At 42.9% G+C, this 22,584-nt stretch overlaps 1 protein-coding gene across 1 annotated transcript in view; it reads right to left on the reverse strand.

The window, feature by feature from the left end:
- Window positions 1-22,584, reverse strand: part of RANBP3 (RAN binding protein 3) — a 47,363-nt gene that overhangs the window by 21,734 nt on the left and 3,045 nt on the right. The window contains exons 3-4 of the mRNA XM_029963885.1: window positions 13,461-13,516; window positions 3,319-3,522 (exon numbers count right to left, since the gene is read on the reverse strand). Coding sequence (XP_029819745.1) covers window positions 3,319-3,522; window positions 13,461-13,516 — 260 coding nt within the window. The remainder of the gene's footprint in view (window positions 1-3,318; window positions 3,523-13,460; window positions 13,517-22,584) is intronic.

The following is a 22,584-nucleotide window of genomic DNA, read 5'->3' on the forward strand; positions in this document are numbered from 1 at the left end:
TTAGAACCCAGACAGTACTGTACTGTCAGTATTTCACTAAATGTTAATAAAAACCCTGTACTTTGCCTATGCAATGAAGAGCTTTTCTGGTTTGTTTTACATTAAGAGTATAGCTACCTCATTACCATCCCAGTTGATACTTTTGAAACCTTTAGCATAGAGAATGAGAAGCTACTGACACTTCTGGAACACAATCCCCTCCATTCACACACATCTATCAGTGTTAATACTGCATTTGGATCATCCCTGGCTCTTCCTATATAATCAGTGAATTAGTCCACAGTACTAGAAGGTGGTCTTATTAGTCATTGCCCTTGTCAACATACATCAGTTTTGCAAAAGATAAGGTTTAAGTGGAAAATCATGTTATACCTATTTCAGCAACCAGCATCCGAACTCAGGAAAAATAATCTATTTTGCACAGAAAGTGTTGTCACAGATACCAGCAACTTGTTTCAACTTTTATCAAAAATCCTGAGAGCAAAAGGAAAATGTTTGGTAAAAAATTTGCATGAATGGAACTGCAGATCTCAATATGCAAAAATCCTTAAAAATAAATCAGTGGTTTCCCCTTGAACATCAAAAACTTCTTAAGTTGTTTCTAATACGTGTTGTCCTCTCAATGTTCAAATAACAGACAAAAAAAAGCCAAACCTGTATAGTACAAGCCTCAGATCATCACATCACTGTAATTTCACTGACACAAGCACAGCTAATGTACCACCACCATGTTCAGTGGGCATCAAAATCCAAACCCAACTCTGGACCCTACTGAGGGCAAAGCACAGCAGAGCATCTGCTCTGAGTTATTTCCCTGTTTCCTAGTCCAAGAGTTGTGGGAGATTAAAGCTGTGCACCTTTGGACAAACAGGCAGATCCTGTGGGAGTGTGGGGACACACATCTACTGGATAAGCTTCACTTTTGGATGAAGCCACACAATAAAGCAAGTTACCACTGCAGCCAGAATTGCTGCTTCAGAGGAACCTGGGGAGACTAGACAAAAATCAGGGGAATATATCAGGGGTACATATGGATGACACACCTGACAGGCTGGAAAACCAGCAAATTACAGTTAATGACAGTGAACAGCAGTTCAGCCTCTTCAGTTTTAGGCCTCTCTTCCCAGCCTACTCAGTCTGTGTTACAGCAATCCCTGCTTTACACAAGTACAACTGAAACAAAAGGCAGGCCCATCTCATCCTGGAAGGAACCACCGAGGTGACTCAACTTCTCTCCATTCAGTGCTTTGAAATTAGATGCTGAAGAGACACTTAAACCAGTAACATCAAAATCCAACCTACAATTTTCTCATTTAAGAGCAGAAGCCACCTTTCACTTACTCTCTCCTCCCCCTGCTTTTAGAAATCCAGCTACAGGAATGTTACAATTATTTCTAAATAGAGCTTCCTACAATTCTGACACACTTCTAATTAAGGAAATTACCTTTACAAATGCTACCAACTGCTTTTTAAAAGTGCCAGTGACCATAATTAACTAGACTACTAACATTACTTCCTCACACAGTTGCTACATCAAACTAAGAGAGAAGAACTTAAAAACTTCAAGAAATTTGTCTGGTTTTGCTTATTCACAATAAATGAACAGAAACAGGGACAGGAAGGGAGAATTTGAGTAAAGTAAAAAAAAAAAAGGCCAATGTAATTCAGGGAAAGCTGTAAGAGTACACTTATATATGACTGTATCTCTGGCCACACCGTGTTCAAGTCTTAGCAAAAATATCTGTCTGAGTGTACAAACAATACCAAGTAAACAAGAAATATGTAGTGTCTCTTCTTCAGTCTTAATTCACCCATCTTCCCAGGGCCCTAGGAAGATTGCATGAAAACTTCTGCTCCAGCAGATCAGTACAAGCACACTGAAGATGTGCCAACCTTCTCTGTATTTCAAGGTAAGAGATGGTTTCACTCTAAGAGATTGGGATAATTGGAAGAGTGCTTGCCAGTGCACGTGAAGGCCAGTTACATGCCCCTACTGAGCACTGTACAATTCCATAAATTTAACTGAATGGAGTCAAATTCAAGGATGCTGAGACAGTTGTTCTGTACTGCCACGAATTCCTGCATATAATCCCCAACAGCAGTTTTGGTTTTTAAATTTCTTTCAGAACTGGGTTAACTGGAGTAAGATTTTCTGCTAAGAATAAGACCAAGATAACCACTTGCTACAGTTTTCCTGAAAGTCTGGTTAACGCAGTTCTCTTGGACAGTTCTAGTAACACTGCAATCTCAAATGACAGAAAACTGAGATAAAAGTCTGTGACTATGTTGACCAGCTATATTTTAGTCCTCGAAACATTTCATCTTCACAAAAGAATCTGAAACAGAAGGATTTCTGCAGCAGGTCATCAAGCAACAGTCTGAACATGGAAATGTGCCCAACCTACAGCTATTTGCACCTTGTCATGACAATCCATTCAGCACTGGGTTTACTGGAGATGACCCATTTTTGGATTAAAAAAAAAACAAACCCAAACCAACTAGTCAAGAAAAGGGTGCAGGTATTGGGTGGAGCAGCCTTAACAGGCAAAGATCTAGCAAAGAGCACATGCCTAGGATGTGGTGTCACAGTGACCAGTGATACTCTCCTGCACCAAGAAAATATGGCCCACCAACCAGAAAGATTAGGAACACTTAAAATTGCTCTGAAAAACTCTACAGCAGCAGCCATTTAGTCATCTAATCTTCCAGAAAATATTTTGCTGCACCACCAGTAGAAAAATCTTAAATTATGAGCTCTGACAGCTTTTCCAACTGCAAGGTACTGACTTCCTCCCCCATCAAATACTTAAACTCAAAGTTCTGCTTCAGTATGATTCTTGGTGCTTTTAATCTATTAAGTACCTTACAGGTTGTCATGACAAGCTCCTTTTATATCCAGTGGAAACACAGTATTAACTGCTGGCTTTGTCAAGCTGCAGCATTATGGCTCAGATGGAACAAAGAGCTCTCCTCTAACTGCTTAAAGCAAATCCCACAAATACAGATGCACTCACTCTTTTAGAGGTGCTCTCATCCTTAGCAAACACACAGTTTACACCCTAAATCTTAAAATACTTGAGGCATCTTCTAGAGTTACACTAGTAAGACCCAAACAGGTCTTACACTAGTGAGACCCAAACAAATCTAATTTCTGCTAATTGGAACAGGGACTTAGAGAGGACTAACACTTGAGATCAAAGAACCAGACAGACAGTGAGCTGCACTGCCTACAATGAACAGTAACGATTCCACTGCGTAGAAGGGACTTTTTCCTCTAATCCCCTCAGCAGCAGAAGGACTTGGTAGGTTGACACTTACCCCTGCCAGTTCTTGTTGAATAGGAGCAAGCTGGGCTTCAGCAGCGGGCCTCAGGGCAGCACTGACTGAGGCCACAGTGGGAGCAGGGTGCTCAGAGTCGCGCTCACCAGCTGGTTCTGCATGACCCACACCATGGTGGAGGGGCTCAACCTCTCCCCGGGGGTCCTCGCCTGAATCCGACAAAGCTTTTTGCTCTGCAGGGGACTGTGAGCAGAAAAGACAACGTCCCTTCAGTGCAAGGCTGCGACATGAGAGAGCAGTTGTCCCACTGAGAGCATCTGCTAACCCCTTTTTAAGTTCTGCTGTTCTCACAGTGTGGCAGGAGGAGCTGCTCGCTGCTGAGACACCAATTAAAACACACAGGAACTATGTAAACAACCTGCTGGCTGACTCAGCCTCCCCTCCCCACAAAAAGCATCACGTGGAGCAAATGCACTTTTTTGAAAGTTAGCCAAAATCATCTGTGTCCCCGGCAAAGAACACTTTGCCAGCCACAGGGCTGCTGGAGTTTAACTCCTTCTCTTGAACACTTAAAGACAGCTGACAGCTTTTACCCCCAGATTCAGACATAAATATTAAATAGACAATTACTGTGAATAACTGTCCTTCACTGCTTCTTCAGCTCACGTTTCAGGGAGGTGAGGTTGGTTACAAAACTCTCCACAGAAATGATTTTAACATTCACACAAGACAGGTGATCCTTTCAGATTCACGTGATGGTGAATTATCCAAAAAGCAACATCAATGCTTTCTTTCATAAATTAAGAAGTCTGCACATCTCTTTCAAGGAGGGAGGTGACAGGATAACTAGTGCACCCTAATGCAATTTGGTATTTGCTGAACTTCTGCCACAGACTTGTCATTTCTTCACATCATTTAAATGCTGCACATCCCCGCTTGTAGAACAAAAATCAAGCATTATCATATTCTGCACACATCTGAAGAGTAAAAAACTTATGGGCTTTGAGCCCAAACAACTGTATTGTAATTAAGGACTAAATTATAGTTGATGGATAACATGCAAGCCAAGGATGTGCTCCCAGTTGAGATCTGTGGGCCAAGCTTCCCAATGTCTTATGATAAAATATCTAAAGAATCAAGCAGTAAGGCAGAGATGAACACAACCTTGGCTTGTTCACAGAAAACACTTGGTAGAACGAAGAGAGATTAAAAATGCCAGGGCCATGCAAGAGAGTAAACAGAAGCCTCAAAAATAAACAGCAGCGTTTACATCTTAAGGGCCCCAAGTTCTCCCAGTAAGATTTGGCCTGTTCTCATAACAGAAACAACTACTAAAAGCCTGCAACACATAAAATTTTATCTTGCAAGAAATTACTACAATTAAGGCTGAAAATAGTTGAAATATATTTACTGGGGTAATATTATGTCAGGTAAAAGTTGGGGATGCTGGGCTTTTGTACTATCAAAATTTTCTGGTTTTAATATTTAGTTGTTACTAACAGATCCAAACATTAACTTAAAACCCCACAGAATGAGAGGAGTTAAAGAAACATTTTGTTTGTCACCAAAAATTTAATCAAGTCTAGCACTCTAGCAACCTTCCTTACCTCTTTTGCTGGGGAGAACAGCAGGAAAAGGCTACCTGGAGCTGGCCCCAGCACTTACAACATAGGTATGTCAGTCACAGAGAAAGACAATAAGTAAACACCTCAGTTCTCCACTTGATGCTTAAAACCCGTTACTCCTAATCCCTTTTGAAGCAAAGCCTCATTGTTGAGGCCAAGGGCACTCCACAGGCCACTCAAACTGTCTTCTTCCCCTTCACGGGGAGACAGCCATAAAAAAAGCACAAGAATTAAGTCACAAGTTACCTGCATCACACTCACCACAAAAGCAATTATAAAGCAGCAGCACTGAAGAGCTGATATTTCTCATGGCTTAAAATGCACATGTCCTTTGGTTCTCTCTCTGCTACCCCAAATCATCCAACACAGCCCTTTCCCCCACAGCTCCTCAATCCTGCCCAGCCTCCTCTGGTCACCTGCAGGCCCACCTTGCCTGAGCAGAGCCAGCCTCTGCCAGGGAGCAAGTCAGGCAGGTTTCTAGTTTTCTGGAAACATCTACAATGGTTTTAACATTTAAACCCCCATCACTTTGTCACTAGTTACCAGACTCTCCAAGTATTAGGCTTGGGGATCCATCGAGCCACAGCAGAACCACGTGCACTCGGCTCCTGGGCCAAGAGCTGCTCATTGCAGCACTGACACCCCCACACCCTGCCCCTGCAGCACTGACACCCCCACCCCGTCCCTGCAGCACTGACACCCCCCACACCCTGTCCCTGCAGCACTGACACCCCCCACACCCCTGTCCCTGCAGTCACTGGACACCCCCCACACCCTGTCCCTGCAGCACTGACAACCCCCCCACACCCTGTCCCTGCAGCATACACCCCACCCCCCATGTCCCTGCAGACTGACACCCCCCACCCCCTGCCCTGCGAGCACTGACACCCCCAACCCGTTCCCTGAGCACTGACACCCCCATACCTGCGCACTGACCACCCCCACACACTGTCCCTGCAGCACTGAACCCCCTACCCTGTCCCTGCAGCACTGACACCCCCATACCCTGTCCCTGCAGCACTTGACACCCCCATACCCTGCCCAGCTCCCTGGGGTCAGAAAAAAGCCTGCCCCTGCAGCTACTTGACACCCCCACACCCTGTCCCTGCCACACTGACACCCCCTACCCCCTGGCCTGCAGCACTGACAACCCCCACACCCTGTCCCTGCAGCACTGACACCCCCACACCCTGTCCCTGCAGCACTGACACCCCCACACCCTGCCCCTGCAGCACTGACACCCCCACCCCCTGTCCCTGCAGCACTGACACCCCCTCACCCTGTCCAGCTCCCCAGGGACAGAGCCTGTCCCTGCAGCACTGACACCCCCACACCCTGCCCAGCTGGCACAGCCATTGAGACAACCCTGCCATTAACAGCCTGTGAAGAACCTGAGCAGGGTTGGGGCACCCTAAAAGCCACAGTGCTGAAAAGCTGTAACGAGAAGGGTACTAGGAAATGGGGATGGAGATGAATCCAGGGATTTGACAGGGATGGGAATGAATTCTGCTCCTTGTCAGGAGCCAGAATGATCCTCAGGATGAGCCAACCATCACCAGGGGTCTGGAGGCAGCAGGGATTAGGGAACTGCAGACAGCCAGACTGAGGCTGGAGATTACCAAAAAGATTCAGTGCTCATAAGAGGCAAAATAATGCCTAGAGAGAGGGTGTGGAAGTGTTTCCACATAAAAATAGCTAAAAACCTTATTATTCTTCAGCCATAATACACAGAATTTGGAGTAAAAAGGAGCAGGCATATAACTGTGAAATCATAAGTGGCATGTAAGGTGCCAATGCAGTGACTGCCACAGAGCAAGAGCTGGAAGGATCTCGTTAAACTTTGCTATTACAGGCTCAAAAGAAGTCCTGTCCAAAACTAAAGGGGACAAGAAGCCCATCCTGCTAAACTTCCTGTCAGAAGATGCCATGGATCCCAGTAGCTCCACATACACATTCAGCAAGCAACTGGAGAAATTAGAAGAAAGAGAAAAAAAAAAAAAGGAAAAAAAAAAGAGCCTTACCAGAAATTTACACTGAGTTTTAGCTACAGATCAGAAAATTGCTAATAATGCAAGAAGAGGCGAGAACATTCAACACACACTTGTGCTAGACACTTAAAAGTGGAAATGACAAATCATTTTGCAAGTAATTTATATCAGTTTAGAACACCTAAAAGTGGGCTAAACATCTAAGAGATTTTAATAACAGTAATTAGTGACAAGTATTTTAAAAAGTAAAATAAATATAACTCTGATTCCTATCCTGAGCAAGGTTGGAATATATGCTTCAAGACCCACAAAAGAAATAAACCAGAAATAACAATTATTGCCAATCATCACTTTTACACCAAAAAAAATCTGAAGCCAAGATGAGATTTCATGGCCACGTCAATACATAAAATTATATTAGAAAAAATATATCAAATTAATAAAAAACTATTGCAAGTTTCAGAATTTTGTGAATACTATTTAAGAGTGTTTAGTTGGTTTAAGTCATGGAAGACAAAATCAACAAAGGACTCATGGATTTGTCAAAACAGAACTACTCCAGGCAGAAGTTCATTAAGCTGTTCTCAAGAAAGCATATTCATGGGAAATTGCAAACTCCTAAAATTAATTGTAGTCTTCAGTCACACATGCTATTGAAAGGGTTTCCTAATCTCCTAACTTCATGAATTCTGATCTAAGTTCTTGTTTGAAGTTCTTTGTACCTGGTGAACATTCACTCTCTTCATTTTTGCTGTAATGTTTTGTCTGAGATGTGTCTCCTTCCTGGAGCCTCCTCTTCTCTATAGGGAACACCCCTTATAAAGTACAGCTCTAGGGATAACTTGGCAAAAATCTGTTCCTGTCTCCTAAAGACTAAGGCAAAGATCAACAGAGAGATGAATAATGTTAGGAAGCCATCAACACAAACTCACCTTGCTCAGCCAGATCAAACAGAATCTATTTTACTAAAACTAAAAATAATCCACTCAGACTAAATACATTCAAGTCTATTCAGAGATTTGGCTTTCTCTGCCTTGCAGAAAATAAGGAGAGACATGAAAGAATACTTAAAAGCTAAGATTCATATGATGCTACAACCTCCAAATATAGGCAAGCAAATAAAATGCATTTTCAATAAAGACTGGCATAAGAACCCTTGGATCAGCTTCTCCTTCCATTTCTAAGTTGTGCTATTTGCAACTCCTTTCCTCATTTTCCCCACCAATGGTCTAAAAAGACTATTCTCAGTATATCTTTTCACACTTTTGACCTGCTCAGAGCCAAAGACCTCTGGCTGGTATCCTCAACTGCCTCTGACATTATCAACCTCTATATTCTCCAAGTTTCACCTTGCACAACTGTCTCTCCAAGTATGTTCATGACCATTAGTTCAAGAGCAGCAATGTATTCACAGTTATGAACTCTCAGGCATCAATTTTAACTCCTTAAGTATGCTGTTGACTTACAACATTGTTCAAACAGGTGTCCCTACCCAAGTCTTGGTAGTTGTGCAAAGGATGCTGAGAGAGCCTGGCCAAGGGAAGGTTTTGTCTCTCCATACACAAGTTACTTCATCCACAGTTCTCTGTCTGCCACCACCCTAAACCTACAAGTCATGCCTACAGCATGACCAATACTTTCTAGTCATTGACCTCCTCAAACCACCAAACTCAAGCACTTCCCAATAATACCACATCAAACCAAGACTTCAACTAATCCCTACTTTACACATCATCTTAACTTATTTTTTTAACTCGTGGTTTTGCTCTCCAGACTACCTGCAAATGCCATCTTTCTCATCACCTAAATCACTTTTACAACTCCACACCTACTTTTAAAACTGATGACAGCTAGAACAACTTAACAACATAAACCCTTATTCACTCCAGAACCTTTACCTTTAGCACCCAGATGCCAGTTACCCCTTAAACTCTTTGTACCACTTCAGAATGGAACATGACCCAAGCATCATGTAACTTATCTTCCTTCAGAGTCATCCCTAAAAGCTCAGCACTATCAATTCACCTACAGAAAGCAGTACACTGACCAAAACTAGTCATAAAACAAGCTGTTCTTTTTCCTATAAAGTGTTCTTTTCTATATTCTACCATTATCCCAACCCAGGCTGGCAAAGGGAAGAGGACAAGGTGCAAGCTACACCACAGACAATGGCTTGTTTCCAAGCACAAAAACTTTTTAAATCACAGTTGCACATCTACCTGTTGTTGTACTTGAGACTAGGGAGGTCATGATCATCCTAACATGATGAGAATCAGTAATGGCCAGAAGATCACCACAGCTCACATTTGCAGAACAAAGGACATTATTACAAAAGCATTTTTGGACAAAGTGTTTCTTTACAACACTACTGTGTTAAATCTGTTTGAGCTATTATACCTGCTAAAAATGTGTAAATCCAAAAACCCAGAATGCTTTCACCTCAGAAATGCATGTTAAAAGTTAACTTCAGAAAATATCTTCAAGCAACCTATGGCCAGAAATTTATCATGAAATGGTTTTATGGCAAAACTAAAATTAGTTTCAGAGCAGAAACACAAGTCAAACAAGGGTCTAACATTCATCACAGAATAAGCTGTATCCATCAACTGAAATATTGAATTCAAAAAGTGTTATGCAAAGCACAGCATAGCTCGTAAGTTATTGGGATAGATAATGGAATAACAGAAATATTCTATGCCTAACACAGCGAGGTTTGGACTTTGTTGTTTTCAGATCTTAACAGTTTGAGTCCTCCTAAGCTGATGCAATTTTCCAACCAGCATCAGCATTAGAAACTCTGCCTGTCAGAAATAGGAACAGCAGTGCTAACACTCAGATATCTGTGAGACTATCCCTATTTCACACATTGTAAAAACAGTTCTCAGCGTGTTAAGGAGATATGAAAATCACAAAAATGGAGACTCACTCAAATGTAGAAACAGCCAACTTGACATCCACCATTAACTGATATCTATAATGAAAATGACAACAGAGAGACTAATCCTCTCTTTAACTGCAAAAGAAAACAACTCAAACCTCCTTACTGAACAAAAAAATTTAGAGGCAGAATTATGAACACCATGCATTTTTTGTCCCCTCTAAATCAACAAGACAAGCTGCAAGTTCTAAAGTTCTATTAAAGTGCATAAAACCTTTGCTGGAAGACAAGTTATAAAATTAGTTTCCAGACTAGTATGAACTTTGTCCTACAACACACTGAGTATTTTCCAACTTCTAATGGGGAAACAGATCATAGAACCATAGAATCATTCCAGCTGGAAAACATCTCTAAGATCATCAAGTCCAAGCATCAACCCAACACTGCCAAGGCCACCACTAACCATGTCCCCAAGTGCCACATCCACATGGCTTTTAAATCCCTCCAGGAATGGGAGGGCAGTCTGTGCCAGGGCTGTACAACCTTTTGGTGAAGAAATGTTTCCTAATATCCAACTTAAACCACCCCGACACAACTAGAGATCATTTCCTCTGGTCCTGCCCCTTGTTCTCTGGGAGCAGAGCCTGACCCCCACCTGGCTGCACTCCTGCTGCTCCAGCCCCTTCCCCAGCTCTGTTCCCTTCTCTGGACACTCTCCAGCCCCTCAAAGTCTTGTCATGAGAGGCCAAAAACTGACCCCAGGATTTGAGGTGGTGCCTCAGCAGTGCCAGCACAGGGGACAGTCACTGCCCTGGCCCTGCTGGACACACTGTTGTTGGCACAAGCCAGGTGCCAGTGGCCTTCCTGGCCACCTGGGCACACCTGGGCTCATGTTCAGCCACTGTTGACCAGCACCCTCAGGTCTTTCTCTGCTGCACAGTCTTCCAGCCACTCTGCCCCAGACCTGGAGTGTTCCACTGGGTTGGTGTGACCCAAATATCTGATACCTTACAAGTACAAACTTAAGTAGAGATTTCTAGAAAAATAATGTTGTTTAACTTAATAGTAGACAGTTACCTACCTAGACAGTTACTTTCAGAAAAGGCAGGAAGACCACTGAATTATATCAACCCAGCTGTAATACTGAGAGAGTTTGTAGACTCTGCAGAAAACTAATTCTGCTCAGGATGTCCTGGTTCACGTGGAAGAGCACTAGGCAAACATCTTAGCAACCCTCATACTGAATACACACATACAACTGAACACACAATGCAGTGCTTTTCCTCACCCCCAGTGAGGACTGTCACACTGCTGTGTCAGCACTGAAAAGCCTCCATGAACACTTCTGCTAACAGAAAAAAAGTGACTTGACAGACTAAATTAAAATTGCAATTTACATAGAGAAATTGCATATTCAAGAAGTGTGTTTTTTGACAATTATTTTGAAGTTACTTTGGCATTTTCTTCAAAACATTGCTCTAGGAAAAAGTCCTTTGTTCAAAGAATTTCCTTGTTAACTTTAATAAGGATAGTCTGTTGTGGCAGGCAATGCACTTAACCAGGCACCTTTTACAGAAATACTAATGGAGTTAACTGTTAATGGGAACATTTAGCTATTATGTCTTTCTGAAAATACAGTGAAAGGTCTCAACCAGTGTGTAACCTGAGACACCTTTCCTTGATTAAGTTGATCAAAGCTGGCCTGAATGCTAGGTTCTGATATATACAGTATAGATGTATATCTATATACATAAAAGTTGTTACTTTTGGCTCACAGAACCGTGTTCTAACTATATTACCATTTTATCCATATACCAAAAACCAGCTACTGGCAAAAGCTTTATTTAATCAAACTGCAAGAAGCACAGCACTGATGCTTCTACCACTCCTCTCCAGTGTCAAATACACACAGTAGAAGCTATTAAAATTATTAATCACTCTCCCTTCCCCTTTAAGAAAATCCTACATCTCCATACAATACACACTTTAACATGAGCATTTATGCCTGTTACTACTTTGAAAATTGGCAACTAACTGACAGATGCCAGACTCTTCCTGACCTGCTTCAAGGAACAAGCCTTATTCCATGTCCAGAGTGACCATGGCTTGCCCCTTGATAGCACCACCACCCCCATTTGGCATTGAGATTAATTTCTAACTCCTCTCAAACCCCTGTAACCTCCAAGGTGCTTGGGAACCCCCAGGGCTGGACACACACAGCCCCTTCACCCCACAGCTCTGGCTGTGCCTGGGCACAGGTTGGCCTGAACCCAGCTACTGGCTCAGCACCACCACAGTGCTCAGAATTCTCAGCAGCTGGGAAGACAGAGATCTCTCTCTCCCTGGATCCTCTCTGCCAGTCCAAAAAATACATTAAGCCTTTAACTAATATATTTTTTTATAAATATTTTCTTGAGATCTATCAGAGTACAACAGATCTGTCTCACAGTTTGATGCAGCAGCTTGCACAGCCTAAGGCATGGACTGTACAGGTCTCTGAATGTGTGCACTCTGTGCAGAACCAAAGGTACAACGTGGAGGAACTTGAGAGCACAAGAACTGTCATCTTGGCATGTAAGGACCAGGCCAACAAAAAAGGACACAGGACCACATCACTCACTCTGCCTGAGTTGCACACTGCTATGCTCACTGCTTCCAGACTGACCATGGAGGCACTGCCAGGGTAAAGACACCTGGGGACAACACTCACCATGATGAGCCTCAGAAGGGACTTCAGCAACAGTCTAAGCAACAGTGATCTAAATATGATCTAAATGGAGAGTGCAAACACCAGCACTCCCTTCACTCCCAAGCACATGCAAACAATTGCTGTAAAAGATCTAAGTGAAAGGACATCTCAAAGTACTTACTCTTGGGTAGATTTAATTTGATTAGCTAATATTAGGAGAGCAGATTTAAATCCTTCCCAAGCTGAGAAAAGATTTCAAGCTCTGATGATGAATATGCCTACTGAACCTGTGAGAAAGCACTTGTTCCAAACCAAAGAAAAGCTATCCACTGAAAAATGGTTCACTATTTCAACTCAAACATTTTCTGACTGCACAGATAACATAATCCAGTGATCCAACAGAACGTGCATCGTGTGTACACAGTTACACTTCTCTGGGTTCCCACCATCTTCAAGTGAAACAATGGTAACCTTGATTTTTCCTCCCCCCCAAATCTTAACAGCTTTTACTATTAACCAGGAAGAATTAAATACATCAGCATATCGAGATGAGGGACCAGGATTGCCATTTCCCAAGGTAACTAACACTTTACAGCTTGCTAACCAAAGATATGAGAGACATTTAAACGTGCTGAGGTGAAAAACGATAATCTAGACCAGTTTGCTTTGCTTTGTCTTAACATGATTATCAGATAAAGAAACTTCATAGATTTCTCATGCAACTCAACTGTCAGTGTTCCTTTGCCAGAGGTTCAAGATACACCTTCACAGATACTTTTTCTCCCAGACTGGTCCATTTTCTGTCTGAGGAGCTACCTGTATTGTGCTACCATCACACATCTTCCCACTTTTAGCCTTTCAGTACCTCCTTGCCCCATGCCCCTTAATAATGTTAATGCTCTATTATCCATCTTCAACTTCACAGACAAAGGGCTGATCACCATGGAAGGAGTCAAGGCCAAGAACAAAACAAATAAAAAACCATATCAACATCTCCTTACCTTCTGTGCTTTATCCTTCTGAAATACAAAGACAGGTGGAGCAATGGCAGGTTTTTCTGTAAAAAGAGAAATCATTGGGGTTTTTTCCAACCACATTCATTAGTAACTAATATGAAAATGTTAAGTTCTGTGATGCCTTTACCAACAATGAAACCTTAAACCAGTTAAATCTCAGTTACACATACTGTTTCCACCAGTTCCTGGTAACATATAAGGAAAAATGAGTGTTTTAAGGAGAACAACACAATCAATATCTGAAAACTATTTGTCTTTCCCCTCCAGATGTCTTTCCAACTAGTACTTGTACTGTACTTCAGTGCCTCAGGAGGAACAGACCCTTTGCTGCAGTAGTTCACCAGCTGAACACAGGTTTTTCCTTCCCCATCATCCCACATGAATGAAAAGGGAGTTTGCTGTACACCCCCACATATCCCTTCCTTAAAGGTCACCTAACTGACACTTGATTACACTTGTATTTCATTATCATTGAAAGGTTTAGAGAGGTCTTAAATCAACATTTGCAGGTCTAAAACCAGATATTCCATGCATATTATTACAGAGGGACCAGTCTTTTCTGTATAATTTAAGGGCACATCTGCTTTCTCCTTAAAGCTCTGAATCAAGTATTAGCAGGACATTATTTTCTAAATAAGCACACTGGCATTTAGTTTGCAAAAACAGAATTAATTTCTAGAATGAGTGTTGTGTTTCCACTGTCCTTCATGATCTCACAACTACCTCAATGTCCCCAAGAACCAAAGGATACACACACAGGGGGAGTGTGGGATAAAGCAGAGGGGAGCTTTCCCAGCAGTTTAACAAACTGATGCACCTTGTGCATGAGTTGTATGTGCACACACACTCTGCAGTCAGCAACCCTCCTGTTTTTAGGGCTAAAGATGAGTACAATACTGCAGTGAAACAATGGGATTTAGGGAGAGATGGACTTTGGCTGATTTCTTTGCAAAAGTTCTACTTTTGCAATTATCCAGTCTCAGAAACGAACCTAGACACTGAAGAAAATTAAAATTTTTAGCTTTCAGAACTTGAAAGGCTACCATAAAAAAGAAATATAAAGCCATCAAGAAGAATTACCTTGCACCTAAAAATAGGACAGTATCGTAAAATCCTCCATAAATCAGCTGCAGCATCAGTAAAACACTTGGATCAGCATATAAGGAAAAAGGGATGAGATTGTCCATTTGGGAACTGATAGTTGCTAGATCAGTTTGGCTGAAAAAGTGAAATTTTAGCTGATATACACATAGAATTATGAAAAGTATTACAAGAACTGTGCATTTATTTGTGAGGGTGGAAGAGCATCTTCCTACTCTTCTGTGGATCTAAGTCAGAGGGATACCCAGCAAAAACATTGCAAGACTGATCTTGCAAGACTGGCATAACTTGTTCTACCAAAGGTAAAACTGATCAAGAAATGAGGCTCCTTACTACATAATTTTGCTCTTTTTTCCCTTTATTTTTTAAGTTCTTCTCTCCATCAAGTACTGCTGAATCTTAAAAATGCTTATTAACAAAAGCAACGCAGACAAAGCTCAAGGTGAAAAACAATCTATCAACTAACAAAGGTCATCAACAGACCCTTAACTTTGATACCTGTCCCAAAAACCAGGCTGTGTCCAAACAAACCAGGAGTCACTTTTGATCCCCTTGACCTCACTGTAACCTGCTTGTGGGAGGCTCCACCCAGGCAAGGGCTGAGCTTTTAACCCTGGACTTCACAGTTTCACTCATTTCTTTACACCCTGTGCTAATGTTTAGTCCTCATTAGTGCTGGAGCTGCAGCACTGCCCTCTGCCAAACCAGAGATCTGCCAGAATGTGGCACCTGATTGTGTCATGCACACCTTACAAGAGACTCCTGCACCAAATTCCATTGATACCAAGGAGAACTGAACAAAAAACCCACTTGTCTGTCTAATGTTTAATAATGGATTGAAGCACTGAGAGAGAAGAAAGCAAACAATAAGAAAACCAGATCCAACAACAATGTAAAGAGCAGAGGAAACATGGGACAGGTGGCAAAAGACTGGAAGTTGATGCAAAGAACACAAAAAAATCGGAGATGGGAGTCTGGTGATTGAAAACTGAGCACTCAGGAAAAAAGAAGAAGGATGTCAGGAACAGCAGAAAGCTCACAGAAAAAAAAATTAGATGCAAAAACAAAGAATAAAACAGAGTGAAAAACACCAAATATTTGAGGTTGTGTCCAGCTACAACAAATGAGACTGGAAAAAGCATCTAGTAAAGCAAACTGTGGCCAGGCATGTTAGTCAGGCTGGAAAAGGGAACACTCGTGCAACGTTTGAGAGTCTCTGTCCACTGAAGGAACAGCCCTCCAGCAGCCAAGCTCCAGGAATCTCACCATCACTCCTGCTGACTGTGAGCCCAACCAACAGGATGGCATCCCTCAGGAATGGACAGCAGGCACTCACAGCTATCAACTACACCAGAGCTCACTCAGGCACTTATTTCAACTTGTTCCCTGTGTCACTGAAGTCTACAAGAAGATCACAACTCTGGAAACATTTCCCTAATTCCAGCTCAAGGCAAGATTGTCTAATCTGACCACCTTCATTAAACACAGCATATTTTTCTGAGCCTTATTTAAGTTTTGGGGAAACATTTTCATTGAAGGCATTAAAAGCCAAGTATTATTGCCCTGAATTATCCATTACCTCACTCGGTAAAATACACTGGTGCCAAATTTTCCATTCAGATGTCCTGCTTCAGCTTTTGGTTCTTGATTCCTAGTTACATTTTTTAAAATGCATATATGTAGAGTTCTCTAGCACTCAATGTTTTTCCTACAAAAGGACCTATGCATGCTGTGTTCCCCTGTTGACTAAAGAGAGGTTTTATTTTTGTAGATCAGAAATGCAGATGTTCGATAGTTCTTCAGTTTTTCCCCTTAAGTGCCACTCCAAAACACAAAAAGAATTGTTGTTTGTGCTAGCCAACCTCAGGGGCAGACAGTCACATTTTCTTTCAGTGTGCTTCCATTCCATCAAGTTGTCTGAAGGATGAGGTACAGTAAAAACAGATCTGCCAGGTCCACAAAACTCTCATCAATTTAAAATCAAGCATGACAAAGGAAGGAAAAACCCCTAGCCTTCAAATTTCAGGTATAACACATGTAAGAGAACATGAGATCTTCTCCTTCACTCAAGAGATGAACAGTTAAGAACACACAGTTCTTAAAAACTGAGGAACAGATTTCGTTTTTCTCCAGACAAGCAGACAGAAAGATGGCAAAACAAGGATATGGGGAAAAAATGTCAATTTTCTAACCAATTTTCAGTCTCAGTAAAGGTGCTCTAAGAAAGTCCAAGCATGTAAGAAGGAAAGCAAACCTTCAGTAATTAATGTCAGAGGCAGTACATCTCCAATCCCAATATCTGGAACTCATACAAACCTGAATGGTGGTAGGCTGTCAAATCAGTCTGAAAACCAACTGAATCCACAGAACTCCTTCCTGCTGTTTATTCCCAAGTCACAGATATTTCACCCTGCTTGAATAACTACAAAAACCTCGAGAGTTGGTTTTCATGGGCTAAATGTCTTTAACATATTTTACTGTCAAATTATCAATAAATGCCCTGTGTGCTGTCAGAAAAACATGTGTACTATTAAACCTCCTCAGCTTCCTTCACAAGCCTTTGAAACCAACAATGCAGAAACAGAAAATACCACCTCAATGGCTCAGGTAGAGATATCATCAACTCACATACACTATTTAATGTGAGATTTTTAACTTAGATATGTGAGCATTAGTAGCTGTAGCAAACTCTCCCATATCAACCCTATTTCCTACAGCTGGACAAACATCCATTCATGTTAACACAAGCACAGCAGCAGGTGCACCTCCAGCAGCCAGGAGATGTTAGACCTTCCCTGCATCATGGAATGACCCACTACTGAAAAAATCTAAGGGACCAAGGGCAACAAGAAAAGCTTCTGTAGGTACACTGGTGATTAGGGAAAGGTTAAGGAAAATGTGGGCCCTTCTGGCAGGAAATAGGAGACCTGGTTACTGGGGATATGGAGAAGGCTGAGGGACTCAGTGATGTTTTTGACTCTTCACCAACAAGTGCTCCAGATGCACTGCCTGAGTTACAGAAGGCAAAGGCAGGGACTGGCAGAGTGAAGGACCACCTGCTAGAGGAGAACAGGTTTGAGACCATCTAAGGAACCTGAAGGTGCACAAGACCATGGAACCTGATAACATGCATCTGTGGGTCCTGAGGGAACCAGCAGAAGTGGCTAAGCCAATCTTCATTCACCAAGACGTCAGGGCCATCTGGTAAAATTCCCACTGACTGTAAAAGGGGAAAACATAACCTTCATTTTTGAAAAGGGGAAAAAAGGAAGACCTGGCAAGATCATGGAGCAGATCCTCCTGGAAACTGTGCTAAAGCACATGGGAAATAAGGAGGTGATTGTTGACAGCCAGCATGGCTTCACTTACACCTGCCAAATTTGGTGGCCTTCTGTGATTGGGTGATAGTGTTGGTGGATGAGGGAAGAGTGACTGACATCATCTACCTGGACTTGTGCACAACATTTGACAGGAGATCCTTGTCTCTAAACTGAAGAGACATGACAGAGGGAACACTCCCTGGATAAGGAATTGGCTGGCTGGCACACTCAGAGTGGGGGTCAACAGCTCAATGCCCAAGTGGAGACCAAGTTTGGGACCAGCACTGTTTAACATCTTTGTCAGTGACGTGGACAGTGGGATTGAGGGAAGCCACAAGAAGTTTGCCAATGACATCAAGCTGTGTAGTGCAGCTGATGCACTGGAGGGAAGGGATGGGGCACCCAGAGGGACCAGGACAAGCTGGACAGCTGGGCCCCTGCAAACCTTACAAAATTCTACAAGGCCAAGTGCAACTCCTGTGTCTGGGTCAGGGCAATCCCAAGCACAAGCACAGGCTGAAGAGGGAATGGACTGAGAGCAGCCCTGAGAAGGACTTGGGCATACTGGTGGATGAGAAGCTCATATCACCTGGCCACGGGCACTCACAGCCCAGAAAGCCCCTCCTGGGCTCATCCCCACAGGGTGGGGTAGCAGGTGAGGGGGGGATTCTGACCCCCTGACCCACTCAGGTGAGACCCCACCTGGAATCCTGCATCCAGCTCTGGGGCCCAACATCAGGAGGATGTGGAGCTGCTGGAGCAAGTCCAGAGGAGGCCACAGAGATGGTCCAAGGGCTGGAGCCCCTCTGCTCTGGAGCCAGGCTGGGAGAGCTGGGGGGGTTCACGTGGAGAAGAGAAGGCTCCAGAGAGACCTGAGAGCCCCTTGCAGGGCCTAAAGGGGCTCCAGGAGAGCTGGAGAGGGTCTTGGGACAAGGGGGAATAGCTTCAAACTGACAGAGGGCAAATTTAGATTAGATATTAGGAAGAAATTCTTGACTGTGAGGGTGGTGAGGCACTGGCACAGGTTGCTTCATGGATCTGTGGACACTCCATCCCTGGCAACATTCAAGGCCAGACTGGATAAGGCTTGGAGCACCCTGATCTAGTGGAAGGTATCCCTGCACACTGTGGGGGTGTTGGAACTCTTCAAAGGTCACTTCCAACACAAAACACTCTAAGATTCTATGAAAATAGGAAGAAACACCTGCAGGAGTGTGTTTCTCTGCAGAGTTCTCAGGCTCACAAAGTAAAGCCCATGGCAAAGCAGTGACAAAGGCCAAGAAAGCAGTCATCTTCTTCACCAGAGATCATTGTCTCTCCTTATGCCACCATAAGGGCACAGGATAATTCAGATTGGAGGTCTCTAGTCCAGCCTCCTGCTCTAAGTAAGGGCAGTTCTGACCTGAAGTCAGGCCAGGTTAATCAGGTTATCCAGCCTGGTCTTAAAACCCAAGGATGGAGGCTGAGCAGCCTCCCAGGGTAATCTCTTCTACTGCTTGACTGCCCTTATGGCAGGGAAAAAACCCACCCCCACCACAAAAACTCAACCTTTCCCCTATTTCCAGCCTAAACATCTCATTCCACCTCTCACCTTTTGTCTCTTGTCCTTCCAACACACACCACTCCAGTGAGCCTGGCCCTGTCTCTCTAATGACCTTCTCACAGACCCTGAGAAGCTCCAAATGTGCCTCTCTGAAGCCTTCTTTTCTCTAGGCTGAACAAACCCAGTTCCTTCAGCCTCTCCTCAAACCACATGCAACCCAGATCACCAAACATCTTGGTGACTCACATTAATCTTTAAATTCTAGAAGGAGCACGGGCCCCACGTCATGAAAACAACTTTCAACACCTCACCAGAACTGCTGTAGCCAGGTTATGGAGAGGAGAATTTATTTCTAGAGCTAAGAACTACAGTGTTTCAAACACCTTCTTTTTAAATTTACTCCAAATTACAGTGAGAAATGCAATAGTGCCTGATTACATGGAAAACTACATTAGAGGCAGGGAAAAAAACAAAGTACTGAGGAACTTCCTGGCAAGTAAGCCCTTGCCTGGATCTCAGAAGCACTCTTCAACAGAAGCATACAAGTTGAAAACTTTAACTCATTATAATGAGAGAAAAAGTGTACCACCCCTGTGAACAATGAATGAGTGATAAAAAGGAGAAAAGCAATTAGGGTGTTAACTGAGTGAATATACTCAGAGAGGTAATTTCTCACCTGTTAAGCCTGATCAGGTTTATCTGAGAGACAAGAAAAATGTAAGTTCAAAGTTAGGTTTAATTATGCTTATGGGAACAGTGCAGGCCACTAAAGTGTTCCTGGGGTCTTTTTCACCTTAATTATTTTATTTGCATCATGAAGAGCAGAATAATCATGATAAATACAACATATTAAGAGATACGGGCAATTTGCAGGACCATAAAATTCCAAAGGTGTTGATAAGAACACAAGATTCTCTTTCAATAGCTACAAAGAGACTGAAAGCAAAGACCAAGATGCCACTCCATGAGCTGATCTGCAAAAAGACCCCCACAAGCAAAGTCCAGCCACACTTCATGTCAGAGAGAACAAGCAACGTGACTGGATCATTTCTGGCCACACCACACAAGTGATGTCATAAATGGTGAATATAAATGACACTGGGAAAAGAGAAACTTCTGCCTCCTTTTTAAAACTTTGGTAAGTTGCTGTTTATGAAGTAAAACATCAGATGTTCTCATTCATGTTCAAACTCTTTTTTTTTTTGTCTCCCATGGCATGAGTTAGCAGGTTATTTCCACAGCTGGATGGGAAGGTAGAATCCCTTGAATAGTTAAGATTAAATAAAATTTTCCTACATCACATTTAAAGCATAAAGCTTAAGTGTTTGCAGAGCATGTGTTATTTCATTTTCCAAGCCCCTGTGGCATTAACAGAAATAAGTTACCCTCTGCAAAATTAGGTAATTTTACAATTTTAGATCAGGAACTTCACATAAAGCAAATGTCACAAGTCCAAAATGGAAAAAAGTAGCTTATTTTCACATGACAGAAAGAAGAAAACCCCGAGGGAGCCCAAACACTTTGCAATGTAGGTAAAATATTTATAAAGAACTCCCAAAAAGCATTAACAAAAGTTATTAAAGCATTTAGATAGCTCTATCTTGTAAATGAAATAGTTCTTTACGGTGTTTGGGTGTGAATTATCAGGACATGCCTGTCAGCCTAACTTTCCACCCACTAATCTATGTGAAGTCACCATGGGGAAAAAAAAGGGTCTTGTTTCTAGAGAGAGGAGTGAGTGCTGCCTTTTCCCTCAAAGTAACAACACATCAAAAGCATCACGTGAGTGTGGCACAGGAATGACACTGATTCCTCTGCAAGGAACTGCTTCAGTTCACACACCTTCTGTGCACCTCATACAGTCACAGAATGCACTGAGTTGGAAGGAACCCATCAGGATCATCCAGTCCAACTCCTGGTGCTGTGCAGGACACCCCAACAACCCCCCCATGTGACTGAGAGAGCTGCCCAAATGGTTCTTGAACTCAGACAGCCTTGGTGCTGTGATCACTGTTCTGGGGAGCCTCTTCAGTGCCCAACCACCCTTTGGGTGAAAACCTTCTCCTGATATCCAACCTAAACCTCCTCCAACTCAGCTCCAGCCACTTCCTCAGGTCCTGTCACTGGTCATGAGAATGAAGAGATTCATCCTTGGCCCTCTGCTGCCCCTCAGGGGGACAGATGTTGAAGGACACGATGAGATCTCCCCTCAATCTCATCTTCTCCAGGCTGAACAAACCAAGTGACCTCAGCAACTCCTGACAGGGCTTCCCCTCCAGACCCTTCACCCTTGTAGCTCTCCTTTGGATACTCTCTAATAAATTAATATCTTTTTTATATTGTGATACCCAAAACTGACCCCAGGACTCAAAATGTACTCTGCCACACCAGGCCAGAGCAGGGTGGGACAATCCCTTCCCTCACCCAGCCAGCCATGCTGGGCCTGATGCCCCCAGGACATGGTTGGCCCTCCTGGCTACCAGGGCACTGCTGACTCATGGCCAACTGGCCATCAACCAGGACCCCCAGGCCCCTTTCCACAGCTTCTAATTTGATTTAAGGCAGTTACATACAGTAAACCTGTTATGATCAGAAACTGTAAGTTTAATGACCTCATAAAGTGAAGCAAAGTTGCAGGCACCTCCTGAAAGGGAAATGTGAAAACATCCATCAAATTTTAGCCCTGGGAAAAAGATGTATCACTGTTCAGCTATTGAAAAGATAAAGCAATTTGTTCTCCATACAAGGAGATCCTGTTGGCTAGAGTGCAGCTTCACCAGCAAATTATAGACAAGCAAATTACTACTTGTGTATTAGTGGCAAGTTAATGAGAAAAGCATTTGGGTTCACATAAATTTATAGGGCTGACATGAAGCTGCTGGTTCTCTTTGATACTCCACTGCCACCTGTGTGAAGTGTCAGTTTTAAGACGTGATCCAGCTAGAACACCAAAGAACAAAGACTTCAGAGAAAGTTTCTAAGAGCATTCAGTAACCACTTTATACAGCAGTAAAAGTAATAATTGTGCCTACCATTCCAAAATCCTGGTTTTCAATAATTAACCTCACAATGACAGTCCCCAAAACCTTTATCACAACGTCACTAAATCTCTGCAACGAAGTCGATCAAACTTCACACAGCTGGG

Source organism: Manacus vitellinus, unplaced genomic scaffold (genome assembly GCF_001715985.3).
Source record: "Manacus vitellinus isolate BGI_N305 unplaced genomic scaffold, ASM171598v3 scaffold_64_pilon, whole genome shotgun sequence".
NCBI classification, from domain to species: domain Eukaryota; kingdom Metazoa; phylum Chordata; class Aves; order Passeriformes; family Pipridae; genus Manacus; species Manacus vitellinus.